The following is a 23,395-nucleotide window of genomic DNA, read 5'->3' on the forward strand; positions in this document are numbered from 1 at the left end:
AATAAATTAACTAAATTAAATTTTTAAAAAAAGAAATAAGTTTACTTATGAAATGTCATTTGCTAATTTAGTTGGCATGAAGTTACCATACCAATACACACAGTGTATGACAGATTGAACTGAAGAAATCTAAAATGACAGAAGAATAAGTGTACTATCATAGGCAGTAGCAATGACAACTATGACTCACTGGCAAGCCATCCAAATTCAGCTGTAGGCTTGACCATACCGTTCTCCACTAGAGTGATAATTGAACCCTGACATCTTCATTTATTCCTTAATTATGGCAACATTAATACAAAGAGTGCTTTTTGGGGAAGATGGAGGAAGCAACATGTAGGTTATTAAAATGGAAAAGGGATGGCAAACTAGTCTGATTAGCTTTATCAGGAAAAAGTTTATGTTCTACTAAAATTTGATAGCAATGCCCATTTCTTAATGAATGCTTTATTTTTTATTTCAAAGGTTTCTCTCTGAATTAACAAAATTTTGCTAGGAAAAGACAGTGATTTCAAACACAAGTTGAGGCATGAGCCATCAATGCTACTGTGGAAAGATACACCTTATATTTACCAATGCAGAAAAAGATGATTATTCTTTCTAAAACTCACATAACCAACCTCTAAGGGAAGAACATCTTGGAATGAAGCAACCGGCCTATCAGAGATCACACTACTTGGCTGTGGACAGGAATTCCAGGGTAGAAGACCACACTCAGGGTTCTAACTAGTGCACTTATTTGCTCTCTGGATCACCCTAGTTCTGGATAGAGAAGAGAATAAAACACTTACAAGTGTATTTACACTTTAAAATTCACAGAGAACTTTCCAAATATCATCTCATTTATTGGTCATAGCAGTTACTAGTTATCCCTCTTTTCCAGATGAAAAAATAAGGATCAGAGAAGATAAGTGACTTATTTAAGTTCACAAAGCAAATAAATCACAAAACCAGAAATAGAACTTCAGGATTTTTGATTCCATGTCTTGGGGAGTCTCACCTATTCCTCATGCTGCTTTAACTGATACTGAGGACTTTGATGCTTAGGTCTCTCACTCTTCAATGTGAAGGGCAGAGTACAATTGATTCTCAGTAACACCTAACAACTTACAATTTTTTTTCCTGAATTTTTATTTTACTTTGGCTGAGAACATATACATCTTTTTATTGATTTATTTGTTCAACAGGCATTCATTAAGCTCTGGCCATGTACCCAGTACATGAGTCAGAATAAAGGTTACATAAAAGTTTTAGTCAGGGAATAATGTCTATATATTTAATCAACAAGAATCAGACATATCTAAGAAGCTTCCTCCCGTCGCCTTTTTCCCATTGAAAAATTGATAGTATAAGTCACTGATAATCAATGGATTAATTATCTATTTTGTGAATTTGAATCTAAATCCCAGTGACCTGAAACACAGGAGGTATCAGTATACTTCTTTGATTTTTGCATGAGCTTGGAAACTGCAAGTGAATTTCAATATTCATTTAAGTAAAATATAATTAGTAGGGTTATGTTTGCTAAATAACAATGATCATCATCATAAATATTATTCACTTCCATTTCAAGACGAGAAAGATAAGGTCTAGAACTGTTCAAGTTTACACAGAAAGCAAGCTGTAGAACCAGGACTTGAACTAAGAACTTCGCATTAAACTAGATTTAATTTAATAATTAAGGTTATTATTTTTTTCAAGTTTATCACATACATTTATTTTGATCTAGGATGAATTCTAAATCATTTTGAAAATCATAAACAATTAAATGAAGTCTTTCATTTCACCTACTGAATTTAATATTAAAGGACTTTTTTTTTCCCTGATGTATCCAGAGAATTGAAAGAGAAATGGAATACAGAATAGCTCTAATGAAATATGAACAGCTTATTGAGGAAAATAATCAGACCTTGTTATTCAAAGGGATATCCAGAACCAATACCATTTTTAAGCCTACACAAATCGGATATACATTAATTCTGCAAAATCTAAAACCACAGCCATTTTGTCAAAATTAAGTGCATAAATTTCTTTCCTGAGGAGCTTGAGTATTTTTATATGTACCATTTCCCATCTTTAAAGATTCTTATTAGTAAAAATATTTTATCAGAGTATTATTTTTCTTCAGAGTATCCCAAAATTATAAGGGAGGGCAATGTGTGTTTTCTAATTTACCTGAGTACTTTAGTGTTAACGTTGTTAGACCATTTTGGTATCGGAGATTCACTGTTTCCATTTCAACATATAATGCACACAAAAATTTTTGAGACATATTAAATTCTTTATTCAAACTAAGCTTCAAAATCTGGTGTGTATTTTGCATATACGGCACCTCTCAATTTAGAGCAACCACATTTCAAGAGCGCCACAGACACATGTGGCTAGTGGCAATTGTACTGGACAGTATAGGTCTAGAGGAAAAGATAAATAGTAAACAAGCAACAAGAACAGCATAAATGCTGTGACAGGCTAATACAGTGCTATGGCAGCAAAAAGGAGAGAATCTCAACTAATTTGTGTAGGACTGGAGAAAACTTCTAAAGGAAGTGACATTTCAACTAAGCTCAAAAGGAAGAGCTGACATTAGCCACAGGAAAGGGTAGGTGTAGGGAACTTTAGTGAAGGGAACACTATATACAACACTGTATATGTGTTATTTATATGAAAATTCCTGGCTAGGAGTTCTGAATAGTACATATAATCAGTGAAGTCCTTCAGGTTGTTTTTGGAATTACCTTACAAATTGCTGATTTGGTAATTTACAAAGAAATTCATGGTAGTTGTAAGTGTTCTATTCCATCCTAGAGCCCCAAACCTGTCTTCTGGAGCTCCCATGATCTGGAAGAATACTAGAACTGTAGTTATTTGTACTAGCAAAAGGCACTAGGCTTTAGGTTTTATAAATACAGCTTAATCACTTTAATTATTATATAATTCCACTAAGTATATTGTGATTACAAGTGTGGTGGTCCTTCTTGTTCTGATAGATGATTAGCTTTTTGAAAGCAAAGGAAGTGATTTATATTTTCGTCCATACGTGCCTTTTACTATGTGTCAGGAACAGTGGCATATTTCCCAAAGTCCTTGATAATAATGAACATGTTTAGTATGAATTTATTAAGAACCAGAAAAGACATTCAAATATAATCACTGAATATTATAGCCTGCTAAAATACATGTTTGTTAAATAAAGATATTGCTTAGGAACTGTATGGGGTTGAACAGTGTCCCCCATAGTTCATGTCCACTGGAAACCAGTGAGTGTGACTTTATTTAGAAATAGGAACTTTGCAGATATAATCAAATTAAGATGAGTATATACTGGATTAGGGTGGGCCCTATATCAAACATGACTGGTGTCCTTATAATAAGGGAAATGTGGACACAAAGACAGATGAACAGGGAGAACACTATGTGACGATGGAGGCAGAGATTTAGTGATGCATCTACAAGCCAAGGATACCAAGGACTGCTGGCAACCACCAGAAACTAGGAATAGTCAAGGAAGCTCTTCCCCCAGAGCCCTGCTGATACCTTGGTTTGGGACTTCTAGCCTCTAGAACTGTGAAAGAATAACTTTCTGTTGTTTTAAGCCACCTAGTATGTGGTACTTTGTTATAGCAGTACTATGAAACTAATATAGGAACCTTCTTGGGCCCTCCATTGCTTCCCATATTTCCTTATGAAGCAGCTCTCTTAAGAGACTTCTATTTAATGTACTTGACAGATTAATCCCTTTCTCTACTAAACAAATTGTATTCTACTACCTAGAATTCCACATAGTCCTGCTCCCACCAAAAGAACTGTATGCTTACAGCCCAGAGCACTTATATTGTCAACACATAGTTTAATGAAATATCACATGAACTGGTGAAATATGAATGCAAAAGGAAAGACTGCTGCTGTTTCCATGAATACTAAGTTGAAGACTTTGGAAACTTTTCTCTTATAAAGGTGAGTCACATAAAAATGCAATCAAATTAGATGTGGGTGAGGTAATTATTAAGACAAAAATAATGAAAATCTAGAAAATATGTTCATTCAGATTACTTTGTAAGTATCTTTAAATTCTTACTTCATTTTAATAAAAATAAAATTAGAGCTTATAGAATATATGCCATGGCATCATAAAAAAATCTACAAACAATAAATGCTGGAGAGAGTGTGGAGAAAAGGGAACCCTCTTGCACTGTTGGTGGGAATGTAAATTGATACAGCCACTATGGAGAACAGTATGGAGGTTCCTTAAAAAACTAAAAATAGAACTACCATATGACCCAGCAATCCCACTACTGGGCATAAACACTGAGAAAACCATAATTCAAAAAGAGTCATGTACCGCAATGTTCATTGCAGCTCTATTTACAATAGGCAGGACATACTGTAAGCAACCTAAGTGTCCATCAATAGATAAATGGATAAAGAAAATGTGGCACATACATACAATGGAATATTACTCACCCATAAAAAGAAACGAAATTGAGTTATTTGTAGTGAGGTGAATGGACCTAGAGACTGTCATACAGAGTGAAGTAAGTCAGAAAGAGAAAAACAAAGACCATATGCTAACATATATATATGGAATCTAAAAAAAAAAAAAAAAAAGGTTCTGAAGAACCTAGGGGCAGGACGGGAATAAAGACGCAGACGTAGAGAATGGACTTGAAGACACGGGGAGGGGGAAGGGTAAGCTGGGACAAAGTGAGTGAGTGGCATGGACATATATACACTACCAAATGTAAAATAGATAGCTAGTGGGAAGCAGCCGCGTAGCACAGGGAGATCAGCTCAGTGCTTTGTGACCACCTAGAGGGGTGGGATAGGGAGGGTGGGAGGGAGATGCAAGAGGGAGGAGATACAGGGATATATGTATATGTATAGTTGATTCACTTTGTTATAAAGCAGAAACTAACACACCACTGTAAAGCTATTATACTCCAATAAAGATGTTAAAAAAAAAAAAAGAATATATGCCATGGGTGTGGTTTATGTAAGAATGGATTTCGTGGGACTGCAGTTAGGACCCAATCATGTCCATATATATATATATTTATATATATGTATGTATAGTGTATATATACATATATGTGTAGGTTCTATAATTCTCCACTTGAAGCAACTCTTTCTATTAGCCACACAATCATAACTTCAGACTACAATAAATAAGAGTGTTTCTACTATAAGTACAAGTTTATTACCCCATGTTTTTATTCCATCACTTATTAGCCTGTAAGTTTCATGAACACAAAGGCTCTATCTGATTTGCTCCCCATTCTACCTTCAGTACTTAGTAAAATGCCTGGTATATAGCAGCCTCTCCCAAGATATTTTTTGAATAAATAAGCACAAAATGGAAAACCATTTTTTTCTGTTTTTCCCTTCTCCAAAGAATTATATTATCATCAATAAAGTTGTATTAAAATGGGCTGATATGAGCCTTAAAAATGGATTCATTATAGAGAACTCAATTTTTTAATGGCATTTACAAAAATTGGGTTTTATCTACACATACATGAAAATTCTCATTTTTAGTATATCATTTTTCATAGCCCTAATATGCTTTTCACATCATAATCTTTCTGAAAATACTTATGTACCTATTCTACATCTTCAAATAATTTCTATCTAATACCACAGTGTTATTTCCCCAAGTTTACAGATTAGGGTTCGGAGACAGAGAAGTTAGCTTAATTTCTTAAAGGCAGATTCCTAATGATGCCTCAAATTCACAAACTTCCAAATTCTAGATCAGCACTGACGTTGCCACTGTACTCTCGAGGAAATTGCTCACCCTCCCTGAGCCTTAGTTTCTTCAGTTATCAGATGAGGCTTTTTGACTGGATGATCTCTAGGATGCCCTCTACCTCGAGTCCTCATTTTCAGAACAGAAAATTCTGGATTTTCTTATCAATAAAAAAAAAAATCTGACTTCTCACTGCTCTTCTTTCCAAAATGGGAGACAGAGAACATAGCTAGTTAAAGAATGACAGAAAGGATAAGGTGGAGATGTGTTAGTGAGTATGGAGTAGGAAGAAAGGAAGGGACAGAAGACAGGGTGAATGTGATGTCAGCCTGCTAGGATAAACGTTCTGGCGAAGAAAATCATGGAATATTTTATGCTCACATAACCTGCAAGATTTTACTTGTACTTTCCTACAGGAATCTCAGTGGTAAGTTGGAAGGGCTTTGAGGCCTTGAGGTATGCAGCTTAAAAAATTAAAGACTTGGTCAACTCTTAAGAGCTAAATAGACTATAGTTTTATTAAATTGTTATAAAATAGTTGCTTTATGACCTCTAAATATCAATCTGAGTGAATTTATAATTAAGTTTTATTCCTTAAACTATGTATAATATTAAGATAGAGGCAACTAATATTAGGTTCTTTTTATAAGCTATACAAATATTCCTTTTTTCTACATCTTTAGCTACTTAAAGTAACTTAATAGGAACTACTAAAAAAAATCTTATTACATTTGGTAAATAAAAATGATGTAGAGTTTCAGATGGTCCAACAAGATGAAGAATTTACCACTGGAATTCTGTTAAATAACTGCAGGAGCTATATTTTTGCCTTGGAAAACTTTCATCATGGAACACAGCTGTGAAACAACTTTGGCTTCAGACAGAAAGGCTATAATAAAGCACCTCCTAGCTATACTTAGGTTCAAGAGGTTTATGGTGGTGAACAGCAGAAAAGATGAAATGTTTCAATAAGCCCCTCAGGCTGATTTAGTTAGCATTCACAAAGTGGAATAACCTATACATCACATACCCTTTGTTAGCTGGTTGTTTAGAATAGATGTATGAGTCACTGGATTTTATTTTAGCAGTTGGGCAATGCAATTCTCCTTTTGCCCAAAATATTAAAATGCAGAATTGTGAAACTAAGAGAGGTAATGTCAGATCTTATACAGGATGCTTATCAACCACTGTAATGGATAGAGAAATTCTTCTGCTCTTGTCATTCCACGTTTCACCTTGGTAGGCACGAATGATAAATCACCTCATGCACAAAAAATTTCTATTATTCAACTAATCAGCAAACTACAGTATATTTTTAAAAATTGTGTGTGGGGGAGAGGTGTTGGAGGGGGGAAGCTTGCAAATCCAAAGAAAGGTGGCATAAGAGAAGGATAGGCAAGATTCTATCCTGCATGATTTCAAGTACAAATGAATCCCTCTGGGAGTTTGGGGGGATTCATATATATATATATATATATATATATATATATATATATATATATATATATATACACACACACACACACACACACACACACACACACACATAGATGTGTGTGTGTGTGTGTGTGTATTTTTTTTTTTTTCTTCTCTCAGACACTGTTCAGAATTAATGAGGGTACCTGCAACAATGCTGGCAAGCTGCTGGGTTCTGGTGATGGGGTAGATGCTGCGTGCCTGAACGATTGCTGAAGCGATTTTCTTGGCGTGCTTCTCCTCCCCGTATGTTCTCAGGATGGATGCAAGTGCCTGTTGATCTAAAGCGTTCACAACATCAGCTGCGGTGGGCATGTCAGGGTACCTACGCAGAAGAAGAGCCAATTAGTTCACTGACGTCAGTTTTCATTGACAAGAGGTGAAACTTCAGAGTACTGAGACATAAAGTCAGGCATACACACATAGTCTAAGAGGTCTTCTGAGGTTTTTAAAGTCACAGACTGAAATCTTACACAAATGAAATAGATTTTCCATTTCAAATACCCATGATTATGGCAAGTGGGACTGTGTGTGACATTCATTAAGGTCAAGGGCAGCAGAAAGTTAAAATACTTTACTAGCCTTTAATTCAGAAAGAAGTTATTATTGCTTATGAAGATTTCTCCTAAACTAAAATAATGGAAAATGTTTTGGATTTAGTTTGTTCAAATTTAAATTACTGATTGATTTTTTTTTTTTCAGTATAGAAGATACAAGGCTTACTGACTGATATTTAAATGAGCCTAGATATCAGGAACTTAACTAAATCTAAGACTGTAAAGTAACCAACTATTTATATGAGGGTACAAATTGAATTTAGAAAGTCTAAAAAAGAAGATACTGCTGGTCAGTTTCCCTCACAAAAACTAGAACAACCTTAATAGTAATAACATATATTATTTCAAATTGTTAACAATATGGGCTTATACACCCATGACAAAAGCCACCATGGGGTAAAATCTGGTAATTAACAAACAATATTAAACAGGCTTAGATGGTAATTTCAGGTGGAGGAGACAAAGCAATACCAACCTCTGGTCAAATAGAATAAATTATAGTAACAGGAAATAGCATTCACTTTGTCAGGCCATTCCAATTTACCTCAATTTAAGGAAATGCATCAAGGAATTTTAAGTGATGAGCTAACTGAGATCTTAATTATTAGAAAGATGGCCTTGTTAATAGTACAGTTCTCTCTCCTGTAGTTAATATGTTGGATTGATTGTTGGTACCATACTGTAATGACTTTAAGTAACAAGGATATGGTAGCTTTAAGACCTGACCATCAATCAGAGTGGGGTTGCCAAGGAATACCTGAATCCGTCCTTAAAAATACTACATTGCACCTTGTTAACATGTCTAGTACCACCAGGAAAATAATTTTGTTGTTGTCCTTTGCGTGTCCCCTATTTCGCCATAACCTCCATCTCTCTTCTCTCTCTCTCTCTCTCTCTTTGTGTGTGTGTGTGTGTGTGTGTGTGTGTGTGTGTGTGTGTGTGTGTGTGTGTGTGTGTGTGTCTGTGTGTAACCTTGTTTTCCAGATCCTGTGATTCTTTTTTTTTTCTTTTTGGCTGCCATGGTACTCCCAGATCAATGAACATCCTATAAGGTAGCCTATTTCCATCTCAACAGGCTTTGCTCCTTCAATAACAGCTTTAAGGATAAAGATTTGGTCTATAGAGTCAGATCAACCTCGATTAGAATCATAGCCTTGCTACTCATATTGTGTAAGCTTTTGAACCTATTGGAGCCTCAATTTCTAACCTGTAAAATGAAAGTAACAATGTTTACCTCACAGAATTGTTGAGAGAATTAAGGGTTCACGCGATTATAAACTAGATAGTATAATGCCTGGAACAGAGAAACTCAATGAATGTCACTGTCCTTTAGATCTTGTCCAGTCCTAGATTTGCCAAACATCATTCTTGGCCTAACTGAAAAATCCCTGTTAGATCTTACCTAGCTGTTAATTCAACTGCCCAAACCACCAAGCATCAGAATGAAACTTGTTAGTGATGGTAAATTCAGACTCATAGAATATACGTACAGTTCTACCAGGACAATTCTAAGATTAGTATGGATGTACTCAGCAGTTTTTTTTTTTAATACCTTTCTACTTTTAAGTAAGAAAATTAAAAGAGCATTTTGCTCAAATACAGTTCAGTGGATAATAGGCATAATTTTATTTTACTCTCATGTTCACATAGAATAGCAGTGTACTGGGTTAGCCAAAAAGTTCCTTCGGTTTTTAAGTAAAAATAAAAGACATTTTTCATTTTCACCAAGAATGTTATTGAAGAACATATTCACCATTTTGTTCCACTACCTTCTGCCATTTTTCTTCATAATTCCATCTTCCCAAAACTTTTTTATCTTTTTGAGCAAAGAACTGTTCCAGGTGCCTTTTACAGTCTTCCAGGGAATTGAAATTTTTTCCCTTAAGAGAATTTTGTAAAGACTGAGATAAATGGAAATCCGAAGGTTCAATGTCTGGTGAATACGGCAGATGAATCAGAACTTCCCAGCCAAGCTGTAACAGTTTTTGCCTGGTCATCAAAGAAACATGCGGTCTTGCGTTATCCTGCTGGAAGATTATGCATTTTCTGTTGACTAATTCTGGGCACTTTTCGTCAAGTGCTGCTTTCAGTTGGTCTAATTGGGAGCAGTACTTGTTGGAATTAATCGTTTGGCTTTCTGGAAGGAGCTCATAATAAGAGTTCCCTTCCAATCCCACCATATATCACCTTCTTTGGATGAAGACCGGTGTTTGGTGTGGTTGGTGGTGGTTCATTTCACTTGCCCCACAATCTCTTCCATTCCACATTATTGTACAGTATCCACTTTTCATCACCTGTCACAATTTGTTTTAAAAATGTAAGTTTTCGTTAGTTTCAGTAGAGAATCGCATGCAGAAATATGGTCAAGAAGGTTTTTTTCCGCTAACTTATGTGGAACACAAACATCAAAGCGATTAACATAACCAAGCTGGTGCAAATGATTTTCAGCGCTTGATTTGGATATTTTGAGTATGTCGGCTATCTCCTGCGTGGTATAACATTGATTGTTCTTAACTAATGTCTCAATTTGATTGCTATCATCTTCAACTGGTCTACCTGACCACGGAGCATTGTCCAGCGAGCAATCTCCAGCACAAAACTTTGCAAACCACTTTTGACACGTTTGATCAGTCACCACACCTTCTCCATACACTGCGCTAATCTTTTTCTTGCATTTCAGTTGTGTTTTTACCTTTCTTGAAATAATAAAGCATAATATACTGAAAATGTTGTTTTTTTCCTTCCATCTTCAATATTAAATGGGTACACAAAAATTCACCAATTTTGATAAGTTTTTTTTTAATGCAAGTTTTTTTTTAATGCATGGTGATTTGACAGCTGTCACAATACAATCTAACAAAATTGTTTCGAATGAAGTGAAAGACAACTAAGGGCTACTAGAGCCATCCTACGGAAAAAAACGAACAAACTTTTTTGGCCAACCCAAGTTTCCATAGGGCTACAAGGCAAAAGGGGCAATAGTCTGGAAAACTGATAGGCTGTTAGGAGGCTTCAGAATAGTCATTCAAATAGTGAAGAAGCTAACATACAAAATCTGCCCCTCCAAATTAAAAGTTAAGAGATCTTGTCAGTCCTCCAGAGATCACCAACTTACAAATGACTACACTCAGGAGAGAAAGAAAATATTAACATAATTTATGGCATAAATATTGCCATAATTTATGGCAGTTCATTTATTACCTTCTAGTGAAGAATACAACTGACAACAGAGCTAGACCTGCAAGTCCTTGAAGCTGGGAACTTCTTTCTGCTATATGAGAACTTATTATAATCTGAAAGCTATTGTTGAACTTGGGGTAGTACAGAATTAACTATGCTGTAAGATTCCACTGTTAAATGGCAACAGGTTAAGAAAGCCTCTTGCACCCATCTTCATCATGGGGAAATATCAGCTTCCAGGATCTGACTGGCCAAATTTATTGACTTGGACTCCCTCTTCCCATAATACCACTTAGATTAGCATTGAACATATTTGCATCTCCAACTTTCCCTTGTCTATGAATTCATGTGAACCAACTCCTCCTTTCTGAATGCCATGAACTTTCTTCAGATATGTTAACATCTCTGATTAGTTTACAGCCTATGCTATCTACCTGGAAGCCATCCAGCTTTTCAAGATACATTTGCTCAATACTATTATTATCCATTACATATTGACTTAGAGTTTAATTCTCAAGGGCTTATTTTCATGTTCGGAGGGGAGAACCTCAGGAACCCTCATTCATAGACTACAGTTTGATGATGTCTCTACGTTAACAATATGGGGATTTATTACTATTAACTAGAAGCTTTGTTCACTGTATTTCAGAAGGCATCCTTAGTAAGACATAGGAACAGCAGAAATTTGCTTGACATTTTATTACCTCTGCACAACAACCTCAATCTCCAAACATGAGAAGATATTTGACCTTTACTATTAGTCATTGGTCTTTAAAGGATTTTTATTACTTTCTTTTATGACATTCTTCATTCCATGAATGCCAATTTGTGCAAATGAAGGTATAAGACTCAGAACAAAAAGGTTCCAACAAGTATGAGTCACACTCTAAGTTAACAGGTCATATCGAAACATGGGGAAAAGGCTATATGTGAATAATTACCATGAGACAAAGAAGTTTGTAGGGAAAAAAAGTCAAAGTCAACTCAATATTAAATTGTTGACTTAAACTGGACATTAAATTTCTCATATAAAGGTCCTTCTGACAGATTGGAAGAAATGTTGGAAAATACATTTGTTTCAGTAGAAATGTTTGTGCAGGTCTAGAATTGCAGATTAGTAACAGAATAGCTTACAAATTTAGATAGAAGAAAGATTAATGCTCTTTTAGAAAGTAAGCTTCCCAAATGTAGGGGCCATGATAAATAATTTGGTGGAGGGGGTGCATAAAATGAGAAAAACACGCTTAAGCTTTGTTTCGTAGGTACAGGCTATTCAGTTCCTGGGTGAGTGTTGGGCATAGAGACAAGTGCTAATCTAAGCTTTTAAGATTAATTTAGATTTAAAAGAAATTATCCTATACTTTCCTAGAATGTGACCCTCTTTGTGTTATTTAATATATGTTACCTATTTAAATGATGGAGAACAAATGTATTTCCAAGGTGGTGAGAAATGAAGAGGAGGTGTAAAGCTGTCTTACACACAGTACGGTGTCTGATTTAGTACCATAAATTTTAGTTTCTCTGGAGAAGGTTGAATCCAAGTGACTGTACAAGAAACAGGACAAAATACAAAATTGCTGACCTCTAGGATCTTGCCTTTTATGCAGTATTCAAGAGAATATGCATTAAATATAGTTCCTTTTACTTTTCACAAAAGGCATAGTTGGGCCTGCACCAAAATGAAACCATTGCTTCAGTATCATATTAATATTGTTAGTAGTCTAAAAGATCACATTGTATCTGTAAAAAAGAAAATCAGTATTAAAGTTATCCTCTTCACTACTCTGTGTAAAGACTGCAATGATTTTTCTTTTAGAATCCCAAATCTAGAGAAAGACTAAAGCCTATAATGAGTAGCAAACAAAACTGATTTATTATGTATGGATAGTGTTAGGTGTGGGTGTGTGATGGGAATTCTACAGTCTTAAAAGGAAATTAAATTCAGAGTGTTTTTGAGAAATTGATTTCTTGTTATGAGGAGAAATGCTTTATCAATACTCACCTGCAACCATCCATTCTCATGTCCAAGGGGCCATCCTTCCGAAGGGAAAAACCTCTTTCAGGGGCATCAAGTTGCATGGAGGAACACCCAAGATCCAAAAGAACTCCATCCAAAGTCCCTGGCTGCACTCCAGCTTTCATTAGTAAGGCTTCTGCCTGGCTGAACTGGCTCAGGATGGCTCGGATCTGTTTACTGGGGATAAACCCAGGAGATGGAAAAAACACTTATGTCATATTAAAGTCTTTCTTAAGGTCTAGGATCAATGAAAGGGAGCACATTCTATTATTAGCTTATTTAACCAACATATGTTTACTAAGTGCCAACCACATGCTTTGTACTATATAAGGACATACAGATATGGAAACTCTGCATCTTTGGTTTCAACACCAGAGGTGGTTTAACATAATTTTATTCTTGCTAATAAACACAATTTATTTTATACCTTGTGAAGGTATATAAGTTCATGAATTAGAAAAATTTGCTGGTCGGACCAGTCTTTTTATTGTTTTTTTTTTCTAAAAAAATTTTTTTAAATCTCTGGGCTGGGAAAAGAAACATATGCCATTCTATCAAAAGAATAAACACCTGTGCCCTGTTGGTGGGAGTGTAAACTGGTATAGCCACTATGAAAAACAGTATAGAGGTTCCTCAAAAAATTAAAAATAGAACTACTATATCATCTAGCAATTCCACTTCTGGGAATATATCCAAAAGAAATAAAAACACGGGCTTCCCTGGTGGCACAGTGGTTAAGAATCTGCCTGCCAATGCAGGGGACACGGGTTCAAGCCCTGGTCTGGGAAGATCCCACATGCCGCGGAGCGGCTAGGCCCGTGAGCCACGACTACTGAGCCTGCGCGTCTGGAGCCTGTGCTCTGCAACAAGAGAGGCCACGATAGTGAGAGGCCTGCGCACCGCGATGAAGAGTGGCCCCCGCTCGCCGGAACTGGAGAAAGCCCTCGCACAGAAACGAAGACCCAACACAGCCATAAATAAATAAATAAATAAATTTATTAAAAAAAAAAATTAAAAAAAAAAAGAAATAAAAACACTATGTTGAAGCGATATCAGCACACTCATGTTCATAACAGCATTATTTACAATAGTCAAGACATGAAAACAACCTAAGTGTCTGTCAATGAATAAATGGATAAAGAACTTGAGATGTGTGTATATATATATATATATTATTCAGCCATAAAAAAGAAAATCTTGCCATTTGTGACAACATGGATGGACCCTGAGAGCATTATGCTAAGTCAGACAGAGAAAGACAAATACTGTATGATCTCATTTATATGTGAAATCTTGAGATTGAAAGAGAGACGGAGAGAGAGAGAGGGAGAGAGAGAGAGAGGGAGGGGGAGAGAGAGAGAGAGAGAGAGAGAGAGAGAGAGAGAGAGAGAGAGAACCATACTCGTAAAAAAAGAGATGAGATTTGTGGTTACCAGAGGTGGGGGATGAGGTAAGGGGAACTGAATGAAGGTGGTCAAAAGGTACAAACTTCCAGATAAATAAGACAAATAAGTACTAGGGGTGTAATGTACAACACGATGACTATAGTTAACACTACTGTGTGGTATTTATGAAAGTTGTTAAGAGAATAAATCCTAAGAGCTCTCATCACTAGGAAAAAAAATCCCTTTCTCTTTTGTGTTTATATGAGATGATGGCTGTTAACTAAACATTGTTGTAAGCATTTCATAATATATGTAAGTCAAATCATTATGCTGGACACTTTAAACTTGTACAGTGTTATATGTCAATTATTATCTCAATAAAACTGGAAAAAAGTAAATTTAACTTTTAACTAGTAAACCAATTTAAATATCTTTTTTCTTTCTGTTTTATTACTTATTATATGTCAAACACCTTCAAGCCAACCATTTTAGCTTTCTCCATATTCTTCACATAATTCAGGATAGGGGTGCTGTGTAGCTGCACACTTGAAGAATGAAACTATGCCTAAAATAAACGCCTTCTTACAGAAGCAATGTTTTAGCTCTCAGCAGGGATTCTGAAGTGAATGGAGCATTCGGAATTAACAGACAGGCAAGGAGTTGGGATCACCTTACAGCTATATTAATTCTCCTTCCTACACAAAGTGAGATGCTGCCTTCAGGGTTCTTCAGAAGCCCTAGGGCAACTGGCATGCATTTTGGAAGGGGAATGAGAAGAGAAAAATTGGGCAACACTCCCAAGACCTCATTCCCTCCATCTACAGGTGTATGGAGTGAGGGTGGATTTCAACAGTGTTGGGGAATTCATATCTATGATATTTACTTATATGTTATGTTGTTTAAGGAGAATTTCACAGCTCATTGGTAATTTTTTCTCAAATTCCAATGGAGAAAGTGATTTTCAGATTCACTCACCAAATACTCACTAAATATCTGCTATGTGTCAGGCATTATGCTATTCTGAGGTATAAACAGATTAATAAATCATGGCTTTCTGAGCTTTGAGCTGAGAGAAAGGTATATAAATAAACAGTTTGCAAAACAATCTCATGGGTGCTAATAGTAGAGACAGACAAATTGCTGTGTCTGTATTTGGAAAATATAAAATGAATGCTAATACTAGCATTGAAAACAGAAATAGTAGAATCTTGGGATTGGAAGGAAACTCACAAATCATTTGTTCCAATTATTTAATTGATGTTTGAATCTTTTCCCTTTCCACCATCACTGCTGGGGGGCAGGGTGGGGAGGAGACTCATTGTTTTAATATCTCTCATTCACCCCATTGGTGAGGAAGGGATTCCCATTCTAAAATTATGGAAATGGTCAAGTGAACACACAGCGCCCGACACTGGACAGATGAGAGTGACAGGAGTTTATTAATCACATCCACTCACAGCCCAGGGGAGGAGGACACCAAATGCCATGCATAGCTACATGGGTGCTGCACTCAGGAACAGAGTGGACCGACAGGCTGTGAGGAGCAGATTTTATGGTATCGATTGGGTAGGGTGCCGCATGCCCAAGAAAGGATGTGTTGGCTTGTTTGAATAATTCCACGGGCTGGCAGGGAACTGAAACCTGCTACTCAGGGATAAGCAGGTATTATGCCTGATCGCTTTGATAAGGAGTGTTGTTTGGCTAGGAACCTTCTCTGTGGAAGCACAGTGGGGAAGAAAAGTTGTGGTTAGGCCATTTAAGATTCTTCCAGCTTTCCCTAAATGTCAAGAACACATAATACTGGGCTTAAATTTTAGGCCTCACCTCACAGTCATTTAGCCCGTGTTTGAACATTCCCAGTAAATAAAAACTCACTACTGGTTTTTGGTTTTTTAAAAGTTTTTTTAGTCAGTTGTTTTTTAGTGAAGTTGCTGGCTGTTTCCTCACTATTTCTATAACTTTTGTCCCAGGTATCAGTCCATGGAAAACAATTAAAAACCCATGGCGGCCTGTTACATATCTATTGTTAGTTATTGTAAGCGATACTTGTTGGCTACCTCTTAGTTGCCAGTCTCTTTTTTCCAACAGGACGTCAAAATTTCAGCCTTGTATCTTGGGAGAGAATGATCATATCCATGATTGTTTATCTGTCAACTTGGCTTGGCAAAAGTAGCCAGTTATTTAATCAAACAATGATCTAGGTATTGCTGTGAAAGTTTTTTTAGATGTGGTTAACATTACAGTCAGTTCCCTGTAAGTAAAGGATATTACCTTCCATAATGTGGGTGTGTGCCAGCCGATCAGATGAAAGGCCTTAAGAGCAAAAAATGAGGTTTCCCAGAGGAAAAGGAAATCCAATCTCAAGACTATAGTATCATCTCCTATCATAGTTTCCAGTCTGCTGGCCTGCCCTACCATTTCACACTTGCCAGTCCCCACAACGCAAGTCAATTCCTTGGATAAATCTCTCTCTCTCTCTCTCTCTCTCTCTCTCTATATATATATATATATATATGATGTGTGTGTATGTATATGTATGTATATCTCCTACTGGTTCTGTTTCTCCTGAGAATTCTATCCTAATGGATATAATATCTCTGCTCAAGAGGTGGATTTCTGATTAGCTAAGCTAATTTGCACACATGACCACCATGGCCCCTAAAATTTGTTCTAAGATTGGCATGTGTCACACCTCTGGCCAATAAGATACAAGAGATATTTCCTAGGGACTTGGGGGAAGAAAATTCTTTTCTTGCATTGAGCTATGGGAAGAAAAATGTTTTTCAGACTCTCACTTGATATGAAAAAGCACATAGCTCTGATCATTGCCAGCAGATATCTTGGCCCAAAGAAGGGAGAGGGTAGCAGCCAATTTGGCCAAAACTCTACAAAGCAGAGAGAAAGATTAACCACGCCATTAGATTGAACCTCACCTAAAATCCAACTTGTCTCTGAACTTTTGAGTTATATGAGCCCATAAATTACCTTTGTTATTTAAAACCAGTTTGAGTTGTTTTTTTTTTTTTTTTACTTGCAATGGAAAACATAACTATTATAGCTATCATGCTTCTCAGGTGTTCATTTCTCTAAATCATACAACTCTTGTTTCTTCTGCTATTCTCTACGCAAAAAGTCTTTCACCATGCAAGATGCTCTTTTCTGAATGTGTCCCGGTTTGCCTATGTCCCTAGATCTGAACTCCATAATGATCAGCACAGAATAAAGTAAATTCTTTCCTCTTTTGTTCTAGTTATTATATTAATACAGCTCAAGATCATAATAGTTTTAGAATTTGTTTCACACTGTTGACTTATACTATCTAATACCATTGTACACCACTGCTAAGCCTGTTTCCTCCACACTGTACTTGTGCAGTTTTGTTTTGTTAATTATTGTAGATCTAGTACAATCTCTAACCTACATATTTTCTACAACCCTTTAGGATCCAGGTATTATCTTGAACCATAGAAATCTTCTTTATACTGCAGCAAAAGCCTCAAACAAATCACTATTGCCCAGTCTTAATTCCTTAGCATTAGAGCTATATCCTGCTTAAAGCTAATAATATAATTGTAAAATAAAAATAATATCTTATAAGAGATGTTTGCATTCTTGGACACCTTCAAACATAACTGTTTAACACTAACATTCAGATAGTTTTAGGCATGACAAAGAGTAAGTAACAAAAATATAATCCTCACCATAATCATATACAAGTATGAGAATATCATATGGGGAAAAAAAAGTAACCATGAGACAACACCACAAAGTAAATCATGTGTTTAAGGCAGAGTCTTCTGATGCTATATCAGTTATGTTTCTAGAATTAGATTATTCTCATAGTAAAAAAAACCATCTAAAAGTATACCAACAAACTGTTGAAAACTTAGCCTTAACTTCAGACCCTGGGGCATTATTTCACATATGCAATTATATTGAGGCTAATTTTCCTGGGTAGGCAGATTCCACACCCACTTCTTTCCTTCTTCTTCTCTTTTTTCTTTCCTTCCTCTCTCCCTTCCTTCCTCAGGTCCTCTCTCTTCCTTCCCTCCCTCCCTACTTCCTTCCTTTCTTCCTCTTTTATTCAAATTTTAAGTTCTTAGTATTTTTGCATATGTATTTTACAAGTGTTATAAAGCAAGTAACAGAAAAGTGTGAATTCGCCAGAGAGGATCATGATGGTCACAAAAACAGAGCCAAACCAGGACATTTAGCCATAACTACACATACAGAATTTGTTTATCATTGTCATCATCATTTGTCATTACCCTAGGAGCCCCAGGATGTAAAGTAAAATGTTGCTTGTGACTCAAAGCACATGTTACATGAGAAGATTCTACAACCCAACGCCAAGAAAAATAAGGCACTTAGCAATAGAGTGCCAGTAATACCCTGGTTCCTGGAAGCCAGTTTTTGAGGCTTTGACCATCATAAGTATTGTTAATCTTGACTCTGGCAAGTCATCTGCACTTGGAGTACAAGTTTTGGGTTTGTTTTATTATAAAGGATCCTAGTACATACTGAGGCTAGTGATGTAAGAGTAGCTACTACATGATTTAGGATTAGACATGGAACTTCATCATTCCTCTAACTGCATACAGTCTAATGATAGCAGTTAAGGATAGATTACTCAATGAATTATAAAAGTAGATCCAGGTTCTTTCTGAAAAGAACAAATCATTTAGCTGTGAAGGAACTGAGGTCTTAGACAGGGATATGGAAACAGATTCAGGCATGAAAGAATAAGTTAGACATATAATTTATTAGAACTGGCTCAGTCACTAAAATTGAGGCATCAAGTCAGTATCAGCAGCGAAGGCAACCTCATGTAAAGTCACCTAAGCCACAGACTAGGCCATCTTCAGTCCATTATCAGGAACCCTGTGGTGAAATCTGAGGGTACACTGAGCTAGCAGATGGATATGCAGAGAACTCTGATCATATGGACCAGAGTGACAAGCAGAACAATGTAAAGAAGAGAAGAAAACTAACATTTCTTAAGAAGATGACAGGAATGTATTCAGACACTTAAAGTTCGTTTCAGGGTTCACTTTGTCATTTACTTTAATCATTCATTTTGTGTGTGCATTTGAGGGCATACCTAGGTGATAACATTCCCTAAGAGGATATGAAGAGCAAAATCCAAATTGTTTTTGCGGGGGTGAAGGTCTGATTACAGTGGATCCAAGCCTTTCTCACGTTAGTATCAGCATTAATCCATGAAATCCCAGTGTGCTACCTGTTTTCTAGTCATTAAATTTTATTGGTCTGTAGGCACAGAGCAGGGGCCTCGGCTGTTTTTATCACTTCATTAGGCACCCCCCAAGCAAGGAATTCAGAGGGAGCCAAAGCAGTGGATGAAAGCATAGCTCATATTTGAGCAATGGTAAGAGCAAACATTTGTAGAATGCTTCCTATGTACTAGACCCTGTGCTAAGTGCTTTATACTTATTAAATCATTTCATCCTTATGATAACCCTATGAGCTAGGTGATATTATAACCCACATTTTGCAGATGAAGAAACAAGTACAGAGAATGAAGTCACTTACTCAAGCCATATAGCTAGTAAGTGCTGGAATTAGAATGCAAACTCAGTCCTGTCTGGCTCCAGAGTCATGTTCTTAACCACTACACTGTAATACCTAGGTTTCTATTTATTTAGTGCCATTTCAGACCTCTAACTCTTCATCATTATAACCTTGTCATGGTCCATAAATTTGCCTAGTTTTCCTGATTTTTTATTAAAATGCTTTAATTGTTGTCAACGTTTGCCACATCTTCATAGCTATAGGTCTGCAGATTCAGCACTCAACAAATATTTGCTGAACAAGGATTATCTACCAGGTACTGGATACAGGAATATAAAAATGAACAACAGCACACAATATGGAAAGGTATATACACAAACGTATATAAATCACTGAGGAGATGGTTTATTTCTTCTTTAAACAGCAGTGGTAGAGCAGAAAGGGGAGACTGCATCATAAGGCTTATGTTTAAAAATTGGTTCTGATACTTATTAACCCTGTGGTATTGGACAAGTTATTTAATATCCCTCAGTTTCAGTTCCCTGTGTCTCATGGTATTTAAGTTTTTCCCCTTTGAGGCAGCCTGGTATGGTAGAAGTATCTCAGTAAGTTCTGGAGTCAGAGTGAATCAGATTATTAACTTTTTAATTATTTATCCCTTTACGACTCAGATTCTTTATTTGTCCCATGTGGGCAACGGAGCAATTCCAAACTCACAAAGCTTTGGTGAAGAGTATGTTAATCAGTGTACATGAGGACACCTACTAAGATGCCTAGGCAAAGGAAGGTCCTCAGTAAATGTTACCTCTCCTTCTGTTCCAACCTGCTTCTCTTCCCTTAGAGATTCTTCTTATGATTTGGTCACTGTGCTGCCAACTGAAAGTTGGGAGCAGTAGCAAGGATTTGCTCCAGGCACACCAAATGCAGGGCCATACTGACTATAAAGAATTCTTCTCCAATCTCTTTTATGTGCTGCTACTGGACTGTATTTCTCCTTCCATTTCACCATGCTCTTGTTATAGTTTGAGAACTGTTCACTTTTTGATATGTTAATGTTTACCATACTACATAAAGGTCCAAGATATGTTGATTTTCATATTAATTGTGATCACTTTTTAAACACTATTAAAAGATACACTTGCTCAAAGAATATTTTCATACACTGTAGAGATGGAACGAAAAGATGTTGTTTTTGTTCTGCATAATCTGCTCAAAATCTTTGATAGCATTATCTTTACTGACCATTGTCTTTTCCTTCAGGAAATACTTGCTAAAAATTGATTTAGTCGTTTATTCACAACTCATATATTGACTTGAATAAAGCACATTTTAGAAATGATGAAATGTAATTATATTTCTATCTTTCAGTTACCCTTTCAAAATGTATTCAATGGAGTAATATTCCTCTGTTCTGGAATAACAGTTTCGGAGGCTATGTTATAAAGTCTTTGAAATTCCATTGTCCAGGAAGAGGTTAAAGTACTAATTTATATTAGATTTTCATAAGACAATTACGCATGTTGTGTTCTCCAGGGTAATCTTAAAAAGTATAGTACAATAAAGTATAACATATGAGCAAACAGAGAGAGAAGATAGAATGATAATAACAATAAAGGTGGCAATAAAGAAGAAAAAAAGGAACAAAGAACAGGTTGATACATAAAAAACTAACAGGAAGATAGTAGACAGATCCAAACCCAAATACACCAGTAATTATATTAAATATTCTGACTAAATACTCTAATTTAAAAAAGATTTTCAAAATCCAATGATATGCTGCTTATAAAAGACAAATTAACTATTAGGACACAGAGAAGTCAAAAATAAGAAGATGGAAAAAATGTTAATGCAAACATTACACAAAAGAAAGGTGGTATCAGATACAGCAGATTGAAACAGTACTAGAAATAAAAAGAGGTATTTTATCATGATAAAAGGGTCAAATCTACCAAATGGCATGCAAATTACAAATCTTTATATCCCTAATAATAAAGCTTCAAAATATGAAGCAAAAATTGACAGAACTAAAAGCAGATGGATAAATATATAACCATAATGGTAGATTTTAAAATATCACTCTTAGTAAATATTGACTAAGCAGAACAACATATAGGAAATTTGAAACACACAATTATCAAGTTTGATTTAACTGACACAAAAAACTCCATACTCCAAAACTACATGAATGTATATATTTTTAAAGACACAATGAATTTGTAAAAAATAGACTATCTGCTGGGGCTATCAGACTAGTTTCATCAAATTTCAAAGGGCTGATATCATACAGAGTATATTTTCTAAGCACAGTGGAATTTAAGTAGAAATCAATAATAGGAAAAGTCCTATTAGAAAGTCCACAAATGTTTGGAAATTAAGTAATAGGCTTCTAAATAATCCAGAAAATAAAGAAAATCAATAAATATTTTAAACTAAACAATGCTTAAAGAGTACAACATAACTTACCACCTAATGAAAATGCAACACATCAAAACTTGTGGAATACTTCTAAAATCATTATTGAGAAAAATCCACAAAATTAAATGTACATAAAAGAATGCTGAAAATCAATGATCTATGCATTCTTGTTTCATAAATTAAGCGATAACAGCAACAATCTATGGAATAGGATAAAAAATGATTTGCAAATGATGTGACCAACAAGAGGTTAATATCCAAAATATACAAATAGCTTATAAAACTCAATATCAAACAAAGAATCCAATCAAAAAATGGGCAGAAGATCTAAATAGACATATTTCCAAAGAAGACATACAGATGGTTAACAGGCACATGAAATTCAACATGTTCAACATCACTAATTAAGAGAATTGCAAATCAAAACTACAATGAGGTACACCTCACACTGGTCAGAATGGCCATCAACAAAAAGTCTACAAAGAATAAATGCTGGAGAGGGTGTGGAGAAAAGGAAACCCGTGTACACTGTTGGTGGGAATGTAAATTGGTGCAGCCACTATGGAAAACAGTATGGAGGTTCCTTAGAAAACAAAAAAACAGAACTACCATATGATCCAGCAATTCCACTACTGGGTAAATATATGGAAAAAATGAAAACTAATTTGAAAAGATACATGCACCCCAAGACATGGAAGCAACCCAAGTGCCCATCAACAGACAATCGGCTTAAGAAAATGTGGTGTATGTATATATATATATATATATATATATATATATATATATATACACACATACACACACACACATACACACATACATACATACAATAGAATGTTAGCCATAAAGGATGGAATATTGCCATTTGCAGCAACATGGATGGACCTACAGGGTATTATGCTTAGTGAAATAAGTCGGACAGAGGAAGACAAATACTATATAATATCATTTATATGTGGAATCTAAAAAAATAATAAAATGAATCTATATACAAAACAGAAACAGACTTACAGACATGGAAAACAAACCTATGGTTACCAAAGAGGAGAGGGAGGAGGGGAGGGAGAAATCAGGAGTATGAGATTAACAGATA

General features: G+C 35.7%; 1 protein-coding gene across 8 annotated transcripts in view; it reads right to left on the reverse strand.

Moving 5' to 3' along the window:
• The window catches only part of METTL15 (methyltransferase 15, mitochondrial 12S rRNA N4-cytidine), a 361,764-nt gene that overhangs the window by 196,791 nt on the left and 141,578 nt on the right, over positions 1-23,395 (reverse strand). For 7 of the 8 annotated variants that reach the window (XM_057552985.1, XM_057552986.1, XM_057552987.1 and 4 more), the window contains 2 exons: positions 12,959-13,150; positions 7,366-7,544 (listed from right to left, as the gene is read on the reverse strand). In XM_057552985.1, the coding sequence (XP_057408968.1) occupies positions 7,366-7,544; positions 12,959-13,150 (371 nt within the window). The remainder of the gene's footprint in view (positions 1-7,365; positions 7,545-12,958; positions 13,151-23,395) is intronic. The other variant, XM_057552984.1, reaches the window with a different exon arrangement.

Source organism: Balaenoptera acutorostrata, chromosome 9, assembly GCF_949987535.1.
Source record: "Balaenoptera acutorostrata chromosome 9, mBalAcu1.1, whole genome shotgun sequence".
Classification (NCBI taxonomy): domain Eukaryota; kingdom Metazoa; phylum Chordata; class Mammalia; order Artiodactyla; family Balaenopteridae; genus Balaenoptera; species Balaenoptera acutorostrata.